Source organism: Elaeis guineensis, chromosome 4 (genome assembly GCF_000442705.2).
Source record: "Elaeis guineensis isolate ETL-2024a chromosome 4, EG11, whole genome shotgun sequence".
NCBI classification, from domain to species: Eukaryota; Viridiplantae; Streptophyta; class Magnoliopsida; order Arecales; family Arecaceae; genus Elaeis; species Elaeis guineensis.
Window position 1 is genome coordinate 39,607,569 of NC_025996.2, and position 16,622 is coordinate 39,624,190.

Consider the following 16,622-nt stretch of genomic DNA (forward strand, 5'->3'; position numbering starts at 1 on the left):
GAGCATAGCATACGACGGAGATGGGATCGAGCAGCCTGACTCGACTCCCATATTTGCCCATCCATGATCAGCAGGCGATTGTCCCAGGGCATGGGGATGAGGAGATCCAGAAGCTCTCGGAGTTTGGAGGAGGCCGAATATCAAGTCGAGGTGGAGATTGTTAGGATTTGATGCCTCAAGATTCAGCCACATTGAGCCCATAGCAAGGTTCGCAGCGAAAAATGGAGTCCAACGAGATCAAGATCACCCGAAACGGAGCTCGGATGAAGGAGATACGAGCTTTTGAAGTTGGCACGAGACTCGAGACGGCGGAGGACCGCCGACGGCCGCAGGCGGCGGCGCGCGACCCAGGCGGGCCGGCGGCCCAGGCAGGCACGTGGCCCAGGCCCGCGCGCGTGAGCCAGCCCAGGCCCAGGCGGCCTGCCTGGCCCTTTACACCGGTCCACCGTGGACCGGGCGGTCCACGACTGGGCCTGTGGACCACGCTGGCATTTCCCATGCATTTCATGCGGTTCACGGCACTATTCCGTGGATCAGTCGCGATCGAACGGCCCAGTGAGTTCCCGATGACGATCCGACGGTTCAGGAGCGTGATTTGGTTTGTTTAGGAGACCTAAACCTAATCTAATTAGGTTTAAATCCAGTTTAAGCCTTTAAAAGGGCTGTGACGAACAGAGAGAGGTGTGGTTCATTTTCTCAACCGCGCAGAACCCAAGAAGAGAGAAGAGAGAGGCGGAAGCGTTGAGAGACAAGGAGCAGGAGGCTCCTGGACAGCGGTCGTTAGGCACTTCAGGGGTTCAGGGGGTCTTCTAAGAGAGAGAGAGCTTTTGTGAGGGAAATTTCTAGTGAGAGAGAATTGAGTATACAAAGGTTGAGGGTGAGATCTCCTCTTATAAAATTTTTTTTCATTGTGAATTTGCATGCTCCGTGGAGACGAGCTCTTTTGTGGCTGATCTACGTATTTTGATTATTTTTTTCTTTTTGCTTTATTTTTTCTTTCTTCCTGCTGTATCACGTGGTACTGAAAAGATCTTGAAAGATGGTGTTCAGATCAGACATCCATCCAACATCATTAAATATACAGAGTCTCAAAAGATTATAATAATTTTCAGCAATCCTATGAAATAGGATAACACCTATGCTCAAAATTAATTAGACCAGTAAGCCATCTGATAACCTAACCGCCACAGGATATGTGAATTTTTTTTTTTTGATCAAAGATATGTGAATTTTTCACTAGTAGGTTTGAAACAAATAGTGCCTGCCACCAAATAAACTCAAAAGGATGCTCTGCATACTTCAGAGATGTTTGTCGATCAAAAGACGGTAACATGATGTTTATCTAAATTATTTAAATATTTTTAAATTTATTTTTTTTAATATTTTAATATACGATCATCCATTTTTTTAATGAACGTCTCTCAAATATATACAGTATCTTATGGTACTTCTTAAGTACCGCAGACGATCCAATTGACCGCTACCCAACAAACGTTTCCACGGCCGCAGGTAAACAGAATCATCCTTCCCTGGCTCGCCTCTTGGCCGAAGAACAAAACTGGAAGCATCCAAAAAACCCTCGCAATGTAGCCCTGCTTAACAACATTCCTTGAGACGTAGGAGTCCGACAACTCGCTTAGAAGTCCGATGGCAATTGACATTGGGTAAACACCTTCGCCGGCCTCCTCTCGGTTCCTTTCAACAAAGCCATAGCTTGTCCATTTCTGAATCTCTTCTTCAAACCATCTCTATATAACCCAAGTTCCATGAACACAGCCCCATCACTCTCTAGTCACCCACATCCATACCAATGGCGAGCCTAAGCCTCCCTACCCTCTTCCACCTCCTCATCTTCTTCATTCTCCTGAGCCCTTATTCTGTAACTGCTCGCAATCATGTCAGGATCAGCACCGTCGGCGTCGAGGCATCTGAACTACAAACCTATGTAGTCCATGTGCAGCCGCCGACATCGACTGTGTTCGCCACGTCCGCCGACAGCTGGGAGACGTGGTACAAGTCCTTTCTACCGGAGATCCCTGGAACAATGATCCACATGTACGTACACCAATGTGGCCAGCGGCGAAGAGGCTTACCAAGCAGGAGCTGGAGGAGATGAAGAAGAAGCCCGGATTCCTCCACGCGTATCCCGACCGCCTCTATTCCATTCAGACTACGCATAAGACGGAATTCTTAGGATTGCAGCTCAACAGCGGGGTCTGGAACAACACCAACTATGGCAAAGGGTTGATTGTCGGAATGCTTGACAGCGGAATCTTCCCACATCACCCTTCTTTTAGTGGTGATGGGATGCCGCCGCCACCCGCTAAATGGAAAGGGCGATGCGACTTCAATGCCAGCCTTTGCAACAACAAACTCATCGGTGCAAGGACATTCCTCAGCGGCGCGATGGCCATGAATGGAAGAGGTGTCGCAGCGACACCTCCGGTTGACAACGCTGGGCATGGAACCCACACCGCGAGCACAGTGGGTGCTAATGTTCTAGGAAATGCTAATGGCACCGCCTCCGGATGGCGCCTCTTGCGCATCTCGCCATGTACAAGGTGTGCACCGAGGATAACTGCGCCGACTCCGACATTGGCTGCAATGGACGCAGCAGTCGCTGATGGAGTCGACGTACTCTCGCTCTCCCTGGGAGGAGACTCCGTTCCATTTTGCCAAGATGCGATCGCAGTCGGTGCATTTGGGGCCATAAAGAATGGGATATTCGTCAGCTGTGCCGCAGGTAACTCCGGCCGGAACACGAGCACTCTCTCAAATGAGGCCCATGACCCCTCACGATGGCTACGAGAGTTAAAAAATATACCTCAAGATTCGATCCATATTGAGCCCTCAAGGTTCAGGACAACAAACGGAATCCAACGAGCCCAAAAACAGTCCAAATAAAATTCCGACGAAGAAAATACATGCGAAAAAAAGCTCGGAGCGGCGGCACGGTGCACAAGACGACGGTGGCCTGTGGCAGGCCAGTGAGGACCGATGGAGCACCGCTGAGCCCGATAGAGATGCGTGCGTAGGCACGCCGGCCCAGCGCACGAGCGGGCCCAGCATGGGCGGCATGTGGGCTAGCGCAATGCATGCGAGCGCCCCTACATGGACCACCGTGGATCGTAGGGCGCTGGCGGTCCATGGGACTGCGTGGATGAATACGCAGTCCACGCACGGTCCAAGACTGTTTTTACGTGATCCGACGGTTCAGATCATAGTCGATCATGATCGAATGGTTAAGAATGAATCCAAACATGATCAGATATGATCAGAGGCTGTTTTGCATGATCAGACGGTTCTGGTGTGAGCCGGTCATGATCAAACAGCTACGAATAGTTTTAGGTTTGATTGGGACTCTGTATCCTTACTGAAACAGTATTTTTATGATTCTAAAGCTTATATAGGTCCGATTGACAAACCGTTTGTTGCGTCGGAGAGTTGATGACGTCCTAGAGGTGGAGAAAGGCTTCAACAGAGGTTTCAAAGAGCTTTTGTGAAAATTTTGAGATTTTTTATTGAGAGACTCTTGTACAAAAGTTGAGTGGTAAGTTTCTCTTATATTGATTTTGTTTTATTATCTCATAGTAAAGCTTGCATGCCCCATGGAGATAGGTTTGAGGCCAGTCTATGTATTTGCATTATATTTCTTATTTTGTTTCTTTTTTCTTCCTGCTGTGCCGTGTAGTATTAGATCCTAGGCAACAATTGGTATTAGAGCAAGGTGGTGCCTGAGTATAGGTTGCAGCGGTGGTGATCGAGATAGAAGATGGAGAAGACAAGCACAATCAAAGTGGAGATCAACAGATTTGATGGAAAGAATAATTTCTCCTTATGGCAGGCAAGGGTGAAGGACGTGCTCATCTAGCAAGGATTGATAGATGCTCTCTTATGTGACGAGAAGCCAACTACTATAGAGGTGCAGGATTGGAGGAGGCTCCAAATGCTGATAGTGAGTATGATCTGCTTGTACCTAGCGGATGAGGTGGTAATCCATATGCTTGGGGAGACTTCTCCGATGATGCTATGATCGAAGCTCGAAGAGTTGTACATGCTGAAGTCTCTCACCAATATCCTCTTCCTCTGGAGGTAGTTCTACCAACTGCGGATGACTGAGGGACAGAGCATGCAGGAGCATCTCAGTCACTTTCAGAATATCCTCACCGACCTCCTTAGTGTTGGCGAGAAAGTTGAAGAGAAGATCAAGGCGCTGGTCTTGCTAGAGTCGCTTTCCGCTTCATATGAGTTCTTGGTGACTGCTCTTCTAGTGAAAAAGAGCACCATTAAGATGTATGAGATTACCACAGCGATCCTCCAGAATGAGATTCTCAGGAGGAAGAACCCAGCTTCGAGCTCAAATGGCGGCAGCTCAACTTTGATGATTTTTAGAGGAGTAAGAGGTGGTAGACAGAGCGATAGGAGATCACGGTGAGGGCGGTCCAAGTACAGGACGAGAGACTTGAGTCAGGCCAGATGTTACCAGTATGACGAGTTGGAAATCTAGTAAGAGATTGCCCTCAACTCAGGGATCGGACAAGGGCTACTGCAACGATGACCAGTAGCGACTCAGAGGATGATGCCTTAGAGATATTTGACGAGGTATCTACTTCTTCCCAGCAGTAGATTTTAGATTCTGCATGCATCTATCATATATATTGCAGAGAAGAGCAGTTTGACTCTTTGGAGAGTAGTGAGGGCACTGTTTATCTATCGGATGGATCGAGCTGTGCGATCAGAGGTATCGAGACGATCAGCGGGAGGACACATGATGGTATAGTGAGAAGATTGGAGAAGGTGTAATACATATCAAATTTCAGATGGAATCTTAGCTCACTGAACAGACTAGATTCGAGAGGCTACAAGATGGTAGCTGGTGGAGGAATCCTGAAGGTGTTGTGAAGGGATAGGATTGTTTTAGAGAAAAAAAAGAGGACGAGAGGATATTATTACCTGACAGGGAGCCTAGTGCGAGGTGGAGCTTCGGAGTCAGGAGGAGCCCAAAGCGAGATGGAGCTCGAGATAGAGGTGGATCGGACATTAGACGGGAGACTCGGAAGGATAGAGGCAACATCGTAGGGTGAAATTTCTATTGTCACAAAATACTTTCTCGAGCAGATCTTTGGTCAGAGTGGACACAACCTATGATGGAGGTGGGATCGAGTGGTCTAGCTCGACTTCCATGTTTGCCCATTCATGAGATAGAAGGCATGCCTTAGGGCATGGGGGTGAGATGGATCATAGGCTTTTAGAGATACATAGAGATCAAATATTGAATCGAGATAAAGATTGTTAGAAAATATATCTTAAAATTTGATCCATATTGAGCCTACAGCGTGGTCCAAGACGATGAACGGAATCCAACGAGCTCAAAAATAGCCCAAATAGAGTTCAGACGGAGAAAATACGCGCGAAAGAAGGTTCGAAGCAGCGGCACAATGCACGAGGTGACGGCGGCTAGTAGCAGACGGGTGGGAATCGGCGGAGCGCCGTCGGACCCAGTGGAGATGCATGTGGCCAAGCGCAAGGGCACGCACGTGGGCACCCAGCGCCCCTGCATAGTCCACTGTGGATCGTGGGACGCTGGCAGTCCATGGGATAGCGTGGACCGAACACACAGTCCATGCATGGTCCAGGGCCTTTTTTGCATGATCCAATGGTCCAGATCATAGTCGATCGTAATCGGACGGTTGAGGATGAATCTGGACGTGATCAGGCGTGATCAGAGGCTGTTTTGTGTGATCGGATGGCTCTGGTGCGAGCCGATCACGATCGGACGGCCACGGATAGTTATAGACTTGATTGGAACTCTATATTCCTACTGAAACATATATAGCTTCGATTGACGAACCGTTTGTTACGTCGAAGAGTTGGTGACGTCCTGCAGCTTTTTGTTGAGAGACTCTTGTACAAGGGTTCCTCTTGTATTGATTTTATTTTATTCTCTCATAGCAAAACTTACATATCCTGTGGAGACATGACTTGATTCTGTATTGTTACGCTCCGATCAGTTAGGCTCATGAGATATTGTCTGTTTTAGATGTTTCCATGAGATCTTCGGATGACTTTGTCCTTCAGGACTGCATTGCGTGCCAAAAAGTACCTCTCAAAAGACTAAAAAATTTTAAAGCTTTATAAAACAAGATGACATGACTGAACGGCCAATGTAGAACTAAAGTCTTCACTCTCTCCGCAATAAGTACTATTAACTAATCTTCATGTCCCCCCAGCGTGCTACGTCGGTTACTCTGATGGAGAGAAGATCAAGTCCTGCATCGGTGCTTCATCGAACCCGACTGCGTCCTTCATTTTCAAGGGCGCTGTTGCGGCCAATCCCCTCATCGCCTGATTGTCGAGAATGAGCACCTGCAAAGGAAAGTCCACACTGATCGGAGATGCCTCCGGTGGGGACCCTCCGACGGTCAAGTCAGAGAGGAGACTAGGCAATAGTAGAGAGGAATCAGGAGACTCAGCGGTGGAGAGAGCGAGAGAGAGAGAGAAAGGAACCCCCCCTCAAGCTGCTACCTTATCTTGTTTTATAGTAGGAGGTGGTATGGTCCCGCCATCGGTGATGTAGACAACTGAAGAGCTGTCAAATCATCGGGGGTTGTCACGTCGTTGACGAGCTGACAGGTCCTAAAAATTAATTCACGTCCTTGGCAGGACAGTGCCCCAGGTCCTTGGCAGGACAACGCCCCTTGGCGGTTGCACGGCATGTCCTTGACAGGACTGTAGCCCATGCCGCTCATTCGGCATCCAGAAGGGCCTGTAAAGGTCGGATGTTGGTTGTCCAAACCGACAGGGAGTCGGTGATGTCCCACCCGACAGGGAGTCGGTGATGCGAGATCGGCTTTCAGACGATCGGAGGTAGTGTTGGCCTGTTAGGCCGACACGTTCCGATCGGGCATGATCGGTAGTTATCGTTGGTGTTGCCCATCGTCAGACGGATAAAGTCGGTCGGTCTATCCTCGAGGATGGGTCGGCATCGGGACCCGTCGGTGAGTCGGCATCGAGGATGGGTCGGCATCGGGACCCGTCGTGAGTCGGTGTCGAGGATGGGTCGGCATCGTGACCCATTGGTGAGTCGGCATCGGTGAGTCAGCATCAGGGTCGGTCGGTATATCCCAACAGTTGCCCCCCCACTCCTGAGCCTGATGTCCCGTCGGCCAGCGTTCCCACGCAGGTGGGCCGTCGGACGAAAGGAGTGGATTCTTCATTGTGTCATGCCTTGATTCTGCTGATCTCACCAGCGGACGATCTGGACAAATCGGTGTCAGACGACCTGACGTTCGATGATTCGATGTCAGATGATCCGATGTCAGGCGATCTAGTGTCGGACGATCCGGTGTCAGACGACTCAGTGTCGGACGATCTGATGTCAGACGATCCAGTGTCAGATGACTCAGTGTCGGACGATCTGGTGTCAGACGATCCGGTGTCAGATGCCTTCTAGGGAATGCAAACCACCGCCTGGCGCTCCCTTGGGAGTGCGGACCGCCATCAGGCGTCCCATCGGGAATACGGATCACCGTCAGCGAATTAATTCTGAGGCACGATTTTTCTGTCACGTGTCGGGAGGTCGTTGGGCCAGAGTCATTTGTGCAAATGAAGGCGACGTGGCCCGATCTGGGATGGGTGCGCCGAACCGTCGGGCTGGAGGAGGGCTCGGGTACTGCCACGTGTCGATCATCCGAGAGGTTCTCGTCGGTGCGCCCTCATCCCGACCGTCGAGGGGCCTTATATATATGAGGTTACTTGTTTCCAAAATCTCACTTTTCAGGATTTTACTGTGGAGACTCTGCCCGAGCGGTCCCCCCCTCCGTCCTAGGTAGCTGCTTCTGCCTTCATTCTTTGGAAGGTCCACCCGAGACTTGTGTTTCCTTTCACCTTGTTCTTGCTTCTTTTGAAATCCTTTCTCCTTCTTCTTCTCTATCTTTTCCTCCTTCTTCTCTGTCTTTTCCTTCTTCTTGGTTCTGGCATCATGGCCAGGACTTCTCCTCGGGAAGCTCAGTCGGGGAATCTGACCGATGATCTTCGGTCGACCCCGAAAGTGGAGGTCTCCTCACTTTCGGAGCCGAATGTCGATCGGCTTCGGGATCAGTATTGTATCCCGGAGCAGTTCCGACTCTTCGCCCCTGGGGCTGGGGGACGGGTCAACAACCCGCCCGCGGGCCAGGTGGCTCTATATGTCGAGGACCTTCGGGCTGGTCTTCGCCTCCCGATTTTGGAGTTTGTTCAGAATCTTTTAGATTATTACAGACTCTGTCCGGTGCAACTGGCGCCGAACTCAGTTCGGTTAATAATCTACTTTGCCCTGTTGTGTCAGCTTTTGCCGACCAACCCTCGAATCTCTCTCTTTCGGGCGTTCTTCGTCCTCCGACCCCATCCTAAAACCCGAGGGTGGTGGCTCTTCAATCCCCGGAAGAGTCTTTCTTTCATCACTGGTCTTCCATCGTCCATTCATGGGTGGAAGAATCAGTTCTTCTTTGTTTCCTCTTCTTCTCCTTGGGGTTTCCCTTCCTGCTGGGGCGAGCCTCGGACTGAGGCGAACGAGAACAGCCGAGTGGAGGCGGACGACTGGGAGGATTTCTACCGACTCAAAGATATGTCGGTACCGAAGCAGAGGGAGCTTGTTATCGAACAAGCCCTCTATGACGCTGGCCTGAGCCTGGTCCCCCGTCTAGGTACTGCCCAATCCATCGGTTGTCTTTTCGCTTCGCATTTGTCCCCGAACATGTACTGATTCTCTTATTGAAATTGCAGGTACGCCACCGAGGATGAGGCCGACCGATGTCGAGATTAGACAATATGCGGTAAGGAAGAGGTCGACGTCCGGGGTCGGGCCCTCATGACCACCGAAGAGACCCTCGACAATAGCACCGACCGCCACTGCATCGGCGGCCGATCAGTCAGAGCCGGTCATCGCACTTTCGGCTCCGACGGCACCACCAGAGGAGCAACCGGTGGAGGGAATGCCGAAGGAGCGTCAGCAGTTTCGCCGATGGAGGAGGTGCAAGATGTCGTTCGGGAACCCGAACATCCTCCGTCGGCTCCTGCTGCTGCCTCGGGGGGTGCTCAATCAAGCTCGAGCATCCCTTCCTTCCCCGATCTACGGGCCTGGGCGGCCAATCGAGGGAAGGCCCCGATGGCCCCCGCAGGCGACTCAAGGTCGGGGGGTCGCGCCACGTCGTCGGGCGCCCGGGTCCCCGAGGGAGCGTCAGCCCTGGCCGACCATAACTTGGCCAGGAGATAATGTCAGGGGACCCTCCTTCCAGCCGACGTGGAGGTTCTGAAGGCTCGGCAGGTGACCGAGATGCTGTCCTCCTTTTATCGACCATGATCGGGGTAAGTTCCGCCTCGCCCCCTTCCTCCATTGCTGTCTTTATTATTTCATCTTTCTGATGGTCGGTTTCTGTTTGCAGTTGATTTATACTATGTCCGAATTAGAGGTCGGATACCGAAAGTTCGGGACGTCCGGGCGGCCTGGAAGGACAGAGCGACGACCGTCGAAGCCAAAAATGCAGTACTGGTCGAGCAGTTGAAGCTGTCGACCGATCGGGAGGCGAGACTTGAGGATGAGATCTCTCGTCTCACGGATGCCTTGGCTGCCTCGGGGGCCAAACTTAAGTCGGCCCGCGGGGAAGCCAAGCACAAGGGTCGAACCGCTCACCGACTGCGGCGTGAGCGGGATGGCATCATCGCCGAACTCGAGGCCGAATGCGAGCAGCTCCGGGTCAGCCTGGAGAACCTCGCCAAGGCCGAGGAGGACTTGTCAATCGCCCAAGTTGACGCTGACATAGCGAAGGCGGAGGCAGAGTCGGCGAAGGAGTCATTTGATCGGGCGGTGGAGGAGGCGAGGTCGGCGAAGGAGTCCTTGGGTCGGGCGGTGGAGGACTTCCGCGGCTCCGACAAATATCGGGAGGAACTCCTGGAAAGTGGCTTCGCGTCGTACCGGGTGGAGTACGAAGACGCTCGGGACGCAGTCCAGGCTTTGTACCCAAAACTCGACCTCAGCCGCATCGTCCCCCTAAGACCCGAGGACCAAGCCACAGAAGAGGTGGCCGACCCATCGTCGGGAGACACTACTGCGGTGGAGGAAACCGTCCCGGAGCAGACCGTCGAAGAGGAGACGGCCCCGACCTCCGACCCAGCGCCGACCAGGGAGGATGCACCGACTGCCCCCGAGCTCCTCCCGATCGAAGAGGTCGACTCTGAAGGATGATCGGGGTCTTGTTACTTTTTTTTTTGTTTCGCTTTATGTACTTGTAATCAGGCTTCGGCCCAATTTTATAGACTTAATGAAATTAAGCATTTTCAGCTTCTTCCCTTCGCATGTTAAGATGCACTCTGACTTAGAGTCGTAGAGTCGTAGAGTCGCAAAGTCGTAGACCCGACATACCATATTAGGTCACTCGGTAACATCCCAAGTCGTTAATCGAAATAGTCGGTAACGTACGCCATGAAAAAGGCAAGGTGAATTTCGATCACCGACCGTCCATCCGGCGGTCGTAGTGTGCGCCCGTCGGAGGCCTGAGCCAAACGTCCGTCGCCCGATCGTGAGTCGAAGGTCTAAGTCGAGTGTGCGTCGTCCCGACATGAGTCAGGCACGTTCGTTGAGTCGAAGGTCGACCAACCTCCGGACACACGTCCGTTGGGTCGAATGACATCCGATATTATCAGTCGGATGGCGTCCGACGCGTTCGATCGGAAAAATGATGGCAAGTCAAGTTTCCATTACCCAGACTGTGGTCGGGCACATACGTCGCAGCGTGTGATAAACGGTGGCAAGCCGAATATCCTTCGATCGTTCGTGACCTGGTCAGTAGGTTGCGAACGCGACCTTGGTCGTGTTGGCGCTTGGCCTTTCTTGGCTGGGGCCAAGTTGGCAAGTTAGCCGATTGTTTTGCCCAAGAGTCTGTCTGTAGAAGGAGTGTAGCTCCCGTCGTTATGGATACATCGGTTATCGTAGGTGTCCAATGCATCATCGGCGATCGGGCCGTTGATTCTCAACGGAACGTTGGGCCCAAGTCGGGGCGTCGGAGCTTGTACTCCTGGCGGGCGCCGACCCACAGTCGAAGAGTCAAGATTTCGGACTCCGAAGTTTTGAAACTGAATTTGTATTCCGGGCAAGTGGATACAAAGTTCACTGATAGTACAGCTTTAGATTGTCGGCATTCCAAGTCCGGGGGATGGCCGTTCCTTCTAGGGTCTCTAGTCGGTAAGCTCTCGGTCCGTAGGTGTCGGCCATCTTGTAGGGTCCCTCCCAGTTCGGGGACAACTTTCCCCGGTCCAGGGGCTTCGAGACTTCCGCCTTTCTTAAGACCAGGTCTCCGAGTCGGAAAAGCTTCGGCTTAACCTTGGTGTTGTAGTATCAAGCCACTTTTTATCGGTAGGAAGCCATACGGAGTTGTGCCTCGCGTCGGAGTTCGGGCAAGAGGTCTAAGTCGGCTCTCCGACACTCAGAGTTGTCCGACTCGCGATACTGCTCGACTATGGCCGACGGTAACCCAATCTCCAGCGGGATCATTGCTTCCGTTCCGTAGGCCAAGTTGAAGGGAGATTTTCCAGTCGGGACATGGGGCATCATTCGGTACGCCCACAGGACAGAGTTCAATTCTTCGACCCATAGACCTTTGGCTTCATTTAGTCAGATCTTAAGTCCATGTAGAATGGTCCGGTTGGTCACCTCGATCTCACCGTTGGACTGTGGATGCCCGATCGAGGTCAGTCGGTGCGTGATATGAAATCTCGCACAGAAGTCTCTGAAGTCCTGGTTGTCGAACTGTCGTCCGTTGTCGGTAATGATGGTGTTCGGCAATCCGAACCTGAAGATGATGGACTTCTGAATGAAGTCTTCCATCTTCCGCTCAGTGATTTGCACCAAAGGTTCGGCTTCCACCCACTTAGTGAAGTAGTCGATCACGACGACTATGAACTTTTGTTGACCGGATGTCGGAGGAAAAGGTCCGAGTATGTCGATTTCTCACTGGGTGAAGGGCCACGGGGCGATGACGGGAGTGAGCTGGCTGGCGGGTCGGTGTTGTATGTTGGCATACCTTTGGCATGGTTCGCACCTTCGAACCAACTCAACCGCGTCCTTCTTCATGGTGGGCCAGTAGTAACCCTGTCGCAGGACTTTGTAAGCCAAAGATTTACCTCCCAAGTGATTACCGCAGATCCCTTCATGTACTTCTCTGAGGGCATAGTCCGCGTCGGTCGACCCCAGGCACTTCAGCAAGGGAAGAGAGAACGACCTTTTGTATAGTCGGCCGTCCACCATCACATATTGGGAAGTAGCCCACCGGAGTCGTTTGGCTTCCGCGGGGTCTTTGGGGCTAGTTCCGTCGGTCAGGTACTGAGCAATCGGATCCATCCAGTTCGGCTCTGTCGCCAATTGTAGGACCTCTTCGATCTTGTCGATGCTCGGTTGTTCAAGACTTTCTATGAATGTCCGACCCAAGGTGCCGTAGTCGGATGTCACGAGCCTGGAGAGTGTGTCGGCCCGAGCATTTTTCGCCCTAGGGATGTGGAAGATCTCGAAGTACTTGAAGGGTGCTACGAGATCTTTTACTTTTTGGTGATATTTGGCCATGGTCGGATCCCGCACTTCGAACTCGCCTTTGATCTGTCCAACGATCAGTTGAGAGTCGGAGAAGACTTTGAGGCGGTCGACCCCGAGCTCCAGTGCCAACCCTAAGCCGCGACGAGCGCCTCATATTCGGCTTGATTGTTGGAGGCCTTGAAGTCGAATCGGAGGGTGTGCTCGGTAACCACTCCCTCCGAGTTGGTGAGCAGGAACCCGGCCCCGCTCCCTCGAGCGTTGGAGGCTCCATCGATGTGCAACACCCAGGTTGAATCGGGGTCACATTCGGAGGTCCCAACCTCTTCGAGGCTCTCCTCTCCCGACGCTCGATCGGTCGTCGGGCATTCCGCGACAAAGTCGGTTAGAACCTGGGCTTTCAGAGCAGGTCGCGGCCGGTATTGAATGTCGAACTCGCTCAGTCTCACAGCCCACTTCGTCAGCCATCCTGATGTGTCAGGGCGGTGCAGGATTGCTCTTAGGGGTTGGTCGGTGAGGACCATGATAGTGTGCGCCTGGAAGTATGGATGGAGCCGCTGTGCTGAAATGACCAGAGCAAATATCATTTTCTTTGCCTTCGAGTACCAAGTCTCGGCTTCATGAAGCACTTTGCTGACATAATATATCGGTTGGTGAACTCGATTCTCGTTCTCTCGGACGAGCACCGAGCTAACTGCCTCTGGGGAGGTAGCCAAGTAAAGATACAGTACCTCCCCGACCTCCGGCCTCACAAGTAGGGGCGGAGATGTCAGATATTTCTTCAGTTCCTCGAAGGCCTGTCGGCACTCGTCCGGCCAAGAGAAATGCTTTGCCTGTCTCAGGGTTTTGAAGAACGGGAGGCATCTCTCGGCCGATCGAGAAATGAATCAGCTGAGCGTGATGATCCTTCCGTTGAGTTGTTGCACCTCCTTTTTGGTGTCCGGATGTCGCATGTCGACGATTGCTTTGATCTTCTCGGGGTTGGCCTCAATTTCTCGTTGTGAAATGAGGAACCCGAGGAACTTCTCCGAAGTCACTCTGAAGGCGCACTTAGTCGGGTTCAGCTTCATCCGGTGTCGTCGTAGAGTGCAGAAGGTTTCTTCAAGATCTTGCACGTGATCTGAAGTTTGCGCACTCTTCATTAGCATGTCGTCCACGTACACCTCCATGTTGCACCCGATTTGGTCTTTGAAGACCTTGTTGACAAGTCGCTGGTAAGTAGCCCCGGCGTTCTTCAGACCGAAGGGCATTACTTTTAACAGTAAAGGCCCTTGGCGGTCACGAAAGCCGTATGCTCCTCGTCCTCGGACGCTATCCGGATTTGGTTGTACCCGACGAAGGCATCCATGAAGCTGAGCAGTCGATAACCAGACGTCGCATCCACCAACTGGTCGATCTTCGAAAGTGGAAAGCTGTCCTTCGGACATGCTCGATTCAAGTCGGTGTAGTCGATGCAGACCCTCCACTTCCCGTTGGCTTTCTTCACCATAACGACATTGGCAAGCCAATCGGGATAGGTAGTTTCTCTGATGAAGCCCGCCTCGAGTAGCTTATCCACTTCCTCGTCAATGGCCTTCTGTCTTTCAGGAGCAAAAGACCGCATCTTCTGCCTCACCGGCCTCATTGCCGGATCGATGTTGAGTCGGTGTGTCATCGTCTCCGGGGGGATGCCGACCCATCCTCGACGCCGACTCACCGACGGGTCCCGATGCCGACCCATCCTCGAGGATGGACTGACCGACTTTGCCCGTCTGACGACGGGCAACACCAACGGTAACTACCGATCATGCCCGGCCGGAACGTGTCGGCCTAACAGGCCAACACTGCTTCCGATCGCCTGAAAGCCGATCTCGCATCACTGACTCCCTGTCGGGTGGGACATCACCGACTCCCTGTCGGTTTGGACAACCGACGTCCGATCTCTACAGGCCCTTCTGGATGCCGAACGAGCGGCATGGGCTGCAGTCCTGTCAAGGACATGCCGTGCAACCGCCAGGGGGTGTTGTCCTGCCAGGAATCTAGGGCGCTGTCCTGCCAAGGACGCGAATTAATTCCTAGGACCTGTCAGCTCGTCAACGACGTGACAACCCCCGATGATTTGACAGCTCTTCAGTTGTCTACATCACCGACGACGGGACCATACCACCTCCTACTATAAAACGAGGTAAGGCAGCAGCTTGAGGGGCGAGGTAAGGCAGCAGCTTGAGGGGGTTCCTTTCTCTCTCTCTCTCGCTCTCTCCACCACTGAGTCCCTGATTCCTCTCTACTGTTGCCTAGTCTCCTCTTTGACTTGACCGTCGGAGGTCTCCACCGGAGACATCTCCGATCAGTGTGGACTTTCCTTTGCAGGTGCTCGTTTCCGACGACCAGATGATGAGAGGATTGGCCGTAACAGACGCTATTCTCGGGACATCACCACTTCGGCAATCTCATCAACGTCGGTTACTCTAATGGAGAGAAGATCAAGTCCTACATCGGTGCTTCGTCGAACCCGACTGCATCCTTCATTTTCAAGGGCACTATTCTCGGGACATCACCGGCTCCGGCGATCTCATCATTCTCGTCAAGAGGACCGAGTTTGGCCAGCCCAGGTATTCTGAAGCCAGAAATTACTGGTCCAGGCGTGAGCGTTCGAGCTGCATGGCCCTTTGATGTCGGGCCGCCGACGGTAAACAGCACAGGTCCGACCTTCAACATAATATCCGGCACCTCCATGTCCACTCCTCATCTCAGTGGCATCGCGGCGCTGCTCAAGGCCGCACATCCAGATTGGTCCCCAGCCGCAATCAAATCGGCGATCATGACGACGGCCGACATATTAGATCATAGCGGGAAGCCGATTGTAAACGAGCAATACCTCCCAGCGGACCTCTTTGCCATCGGTGCCGGCCATGTCAACCCGGTTAAGGCTAATGACCCGGGGCTAGTCTATGACCTTAGCGCCGATGACTATATTCCGTACCTCTGCGGGTTGGGCTCTAATCGCTCGCAAGTGACCGCAATTGTTCGCCGGCCGGTCAATTGTTTGGAGATCAAGAAAATCACTGAGGCAGAGCTCAATTACCCTTCGATCTCGGTGTCGCTTGGTGCTGCTACGACGTCGATCACCGTGGAACGGACTGTGAAGAATGTCGGGGAGGCGATGTCGGAGTACTCGGTAGAGGTTGATACCCCTTATGGAGTGGCAGTGAGTGTCAGTCCGTTGAAGCTCCAGTTCTCGGAGGTGTACCAGGAGATGAAATTTTATGTGACCTTCTCAGCGAGCAGCAGCCGTGGCGGCGTGAGGTTTTCACAGGGCCACCTGAATTGGGTCTCGGAGAAGCGGATGGTGAGGAGTCGATTAACTAGGGGACGCAGGCCACGGGGAAGTTCCAATGGAGCCAAAGCTCGGGCGTTAGTGTTTGTCAATTGGTGACGCTCGTGCTGTTCGGCTTTGTTTTACATTCTCATGCGGTTAATCATTGGCTTTCTTGGATGACAACCCATGAACGAATAAATTTTGTGGTGTGAGTCGAGTGGTAGACGCGTTTGCTGGTTGGGGATTTTGGAAGGAAAGGAAAAATGGAGAAGTACTTTATTTTGGTAATTGCAATTAAAATTAGCCTATTTCTTGGCAACGAAAATGATACGTTTTACCACGACATTTGTCCCTGATTTTAAACAAATTCACATATGAAGCTTGCTTGCGGAGGCATATTAGACGAGAGTGATCCTTTGTACACCGTATCCGGTGCAAAAAAAAAAAAAATACAGCACTCCATCTGAGCCACATAGCTAGCACTTTTCAATGCATATTTAATATTTGTTGTTTTATTCTTTTCGTTTGAAATTTTGAATGAAAAAAAATATTTTTTTTTAAAAAAAAATTATGACATCGTGTGATCATATTATGATATCCTACTGTTAAATTACGACTTGTTGCTCATAATTTGATCACATAATGCTATAAGAAAGGAAGGATATTTTCATCATTTAAAAATTTCATAAATTTTCAATGATGAAAATATCTTTCTTCTTTATAATTTTTGAAAAAAAAATTATAACATTCTATATGCAAGAAGTC

At 51.8% G+C, this 16,622-nt stretch overlaps 1 protein-coding gene across 1 annotated transcript; it reads left to right on the plus strand.

Moving 5' to 3' along the window:
* The first annotated feature begins 1,668 nt into the window (after positions 1-1,668).
* On the plus strand, positions 1,669-15,974 carry LOC105042979 (subtilisin-like protease). Its single transcript, XM_073256104.1, is given in 8 exon segments — positions 1,669-2,072; positions 2,075-2,527; positions 2,530-2,593; positions 2,595-2,894; positions 4,180-4,431; positions 5,336-5,619; positions 9,423-9,784; positions 14,955-15,974. Coding segments are annotated over 8 exon segments (2,997 nt in total). The 5' UTR covers positions 1,669-1,810.
* The last annotated feature ends 648 nt before the right edge of the window (positions 15,975-16,622 follow it).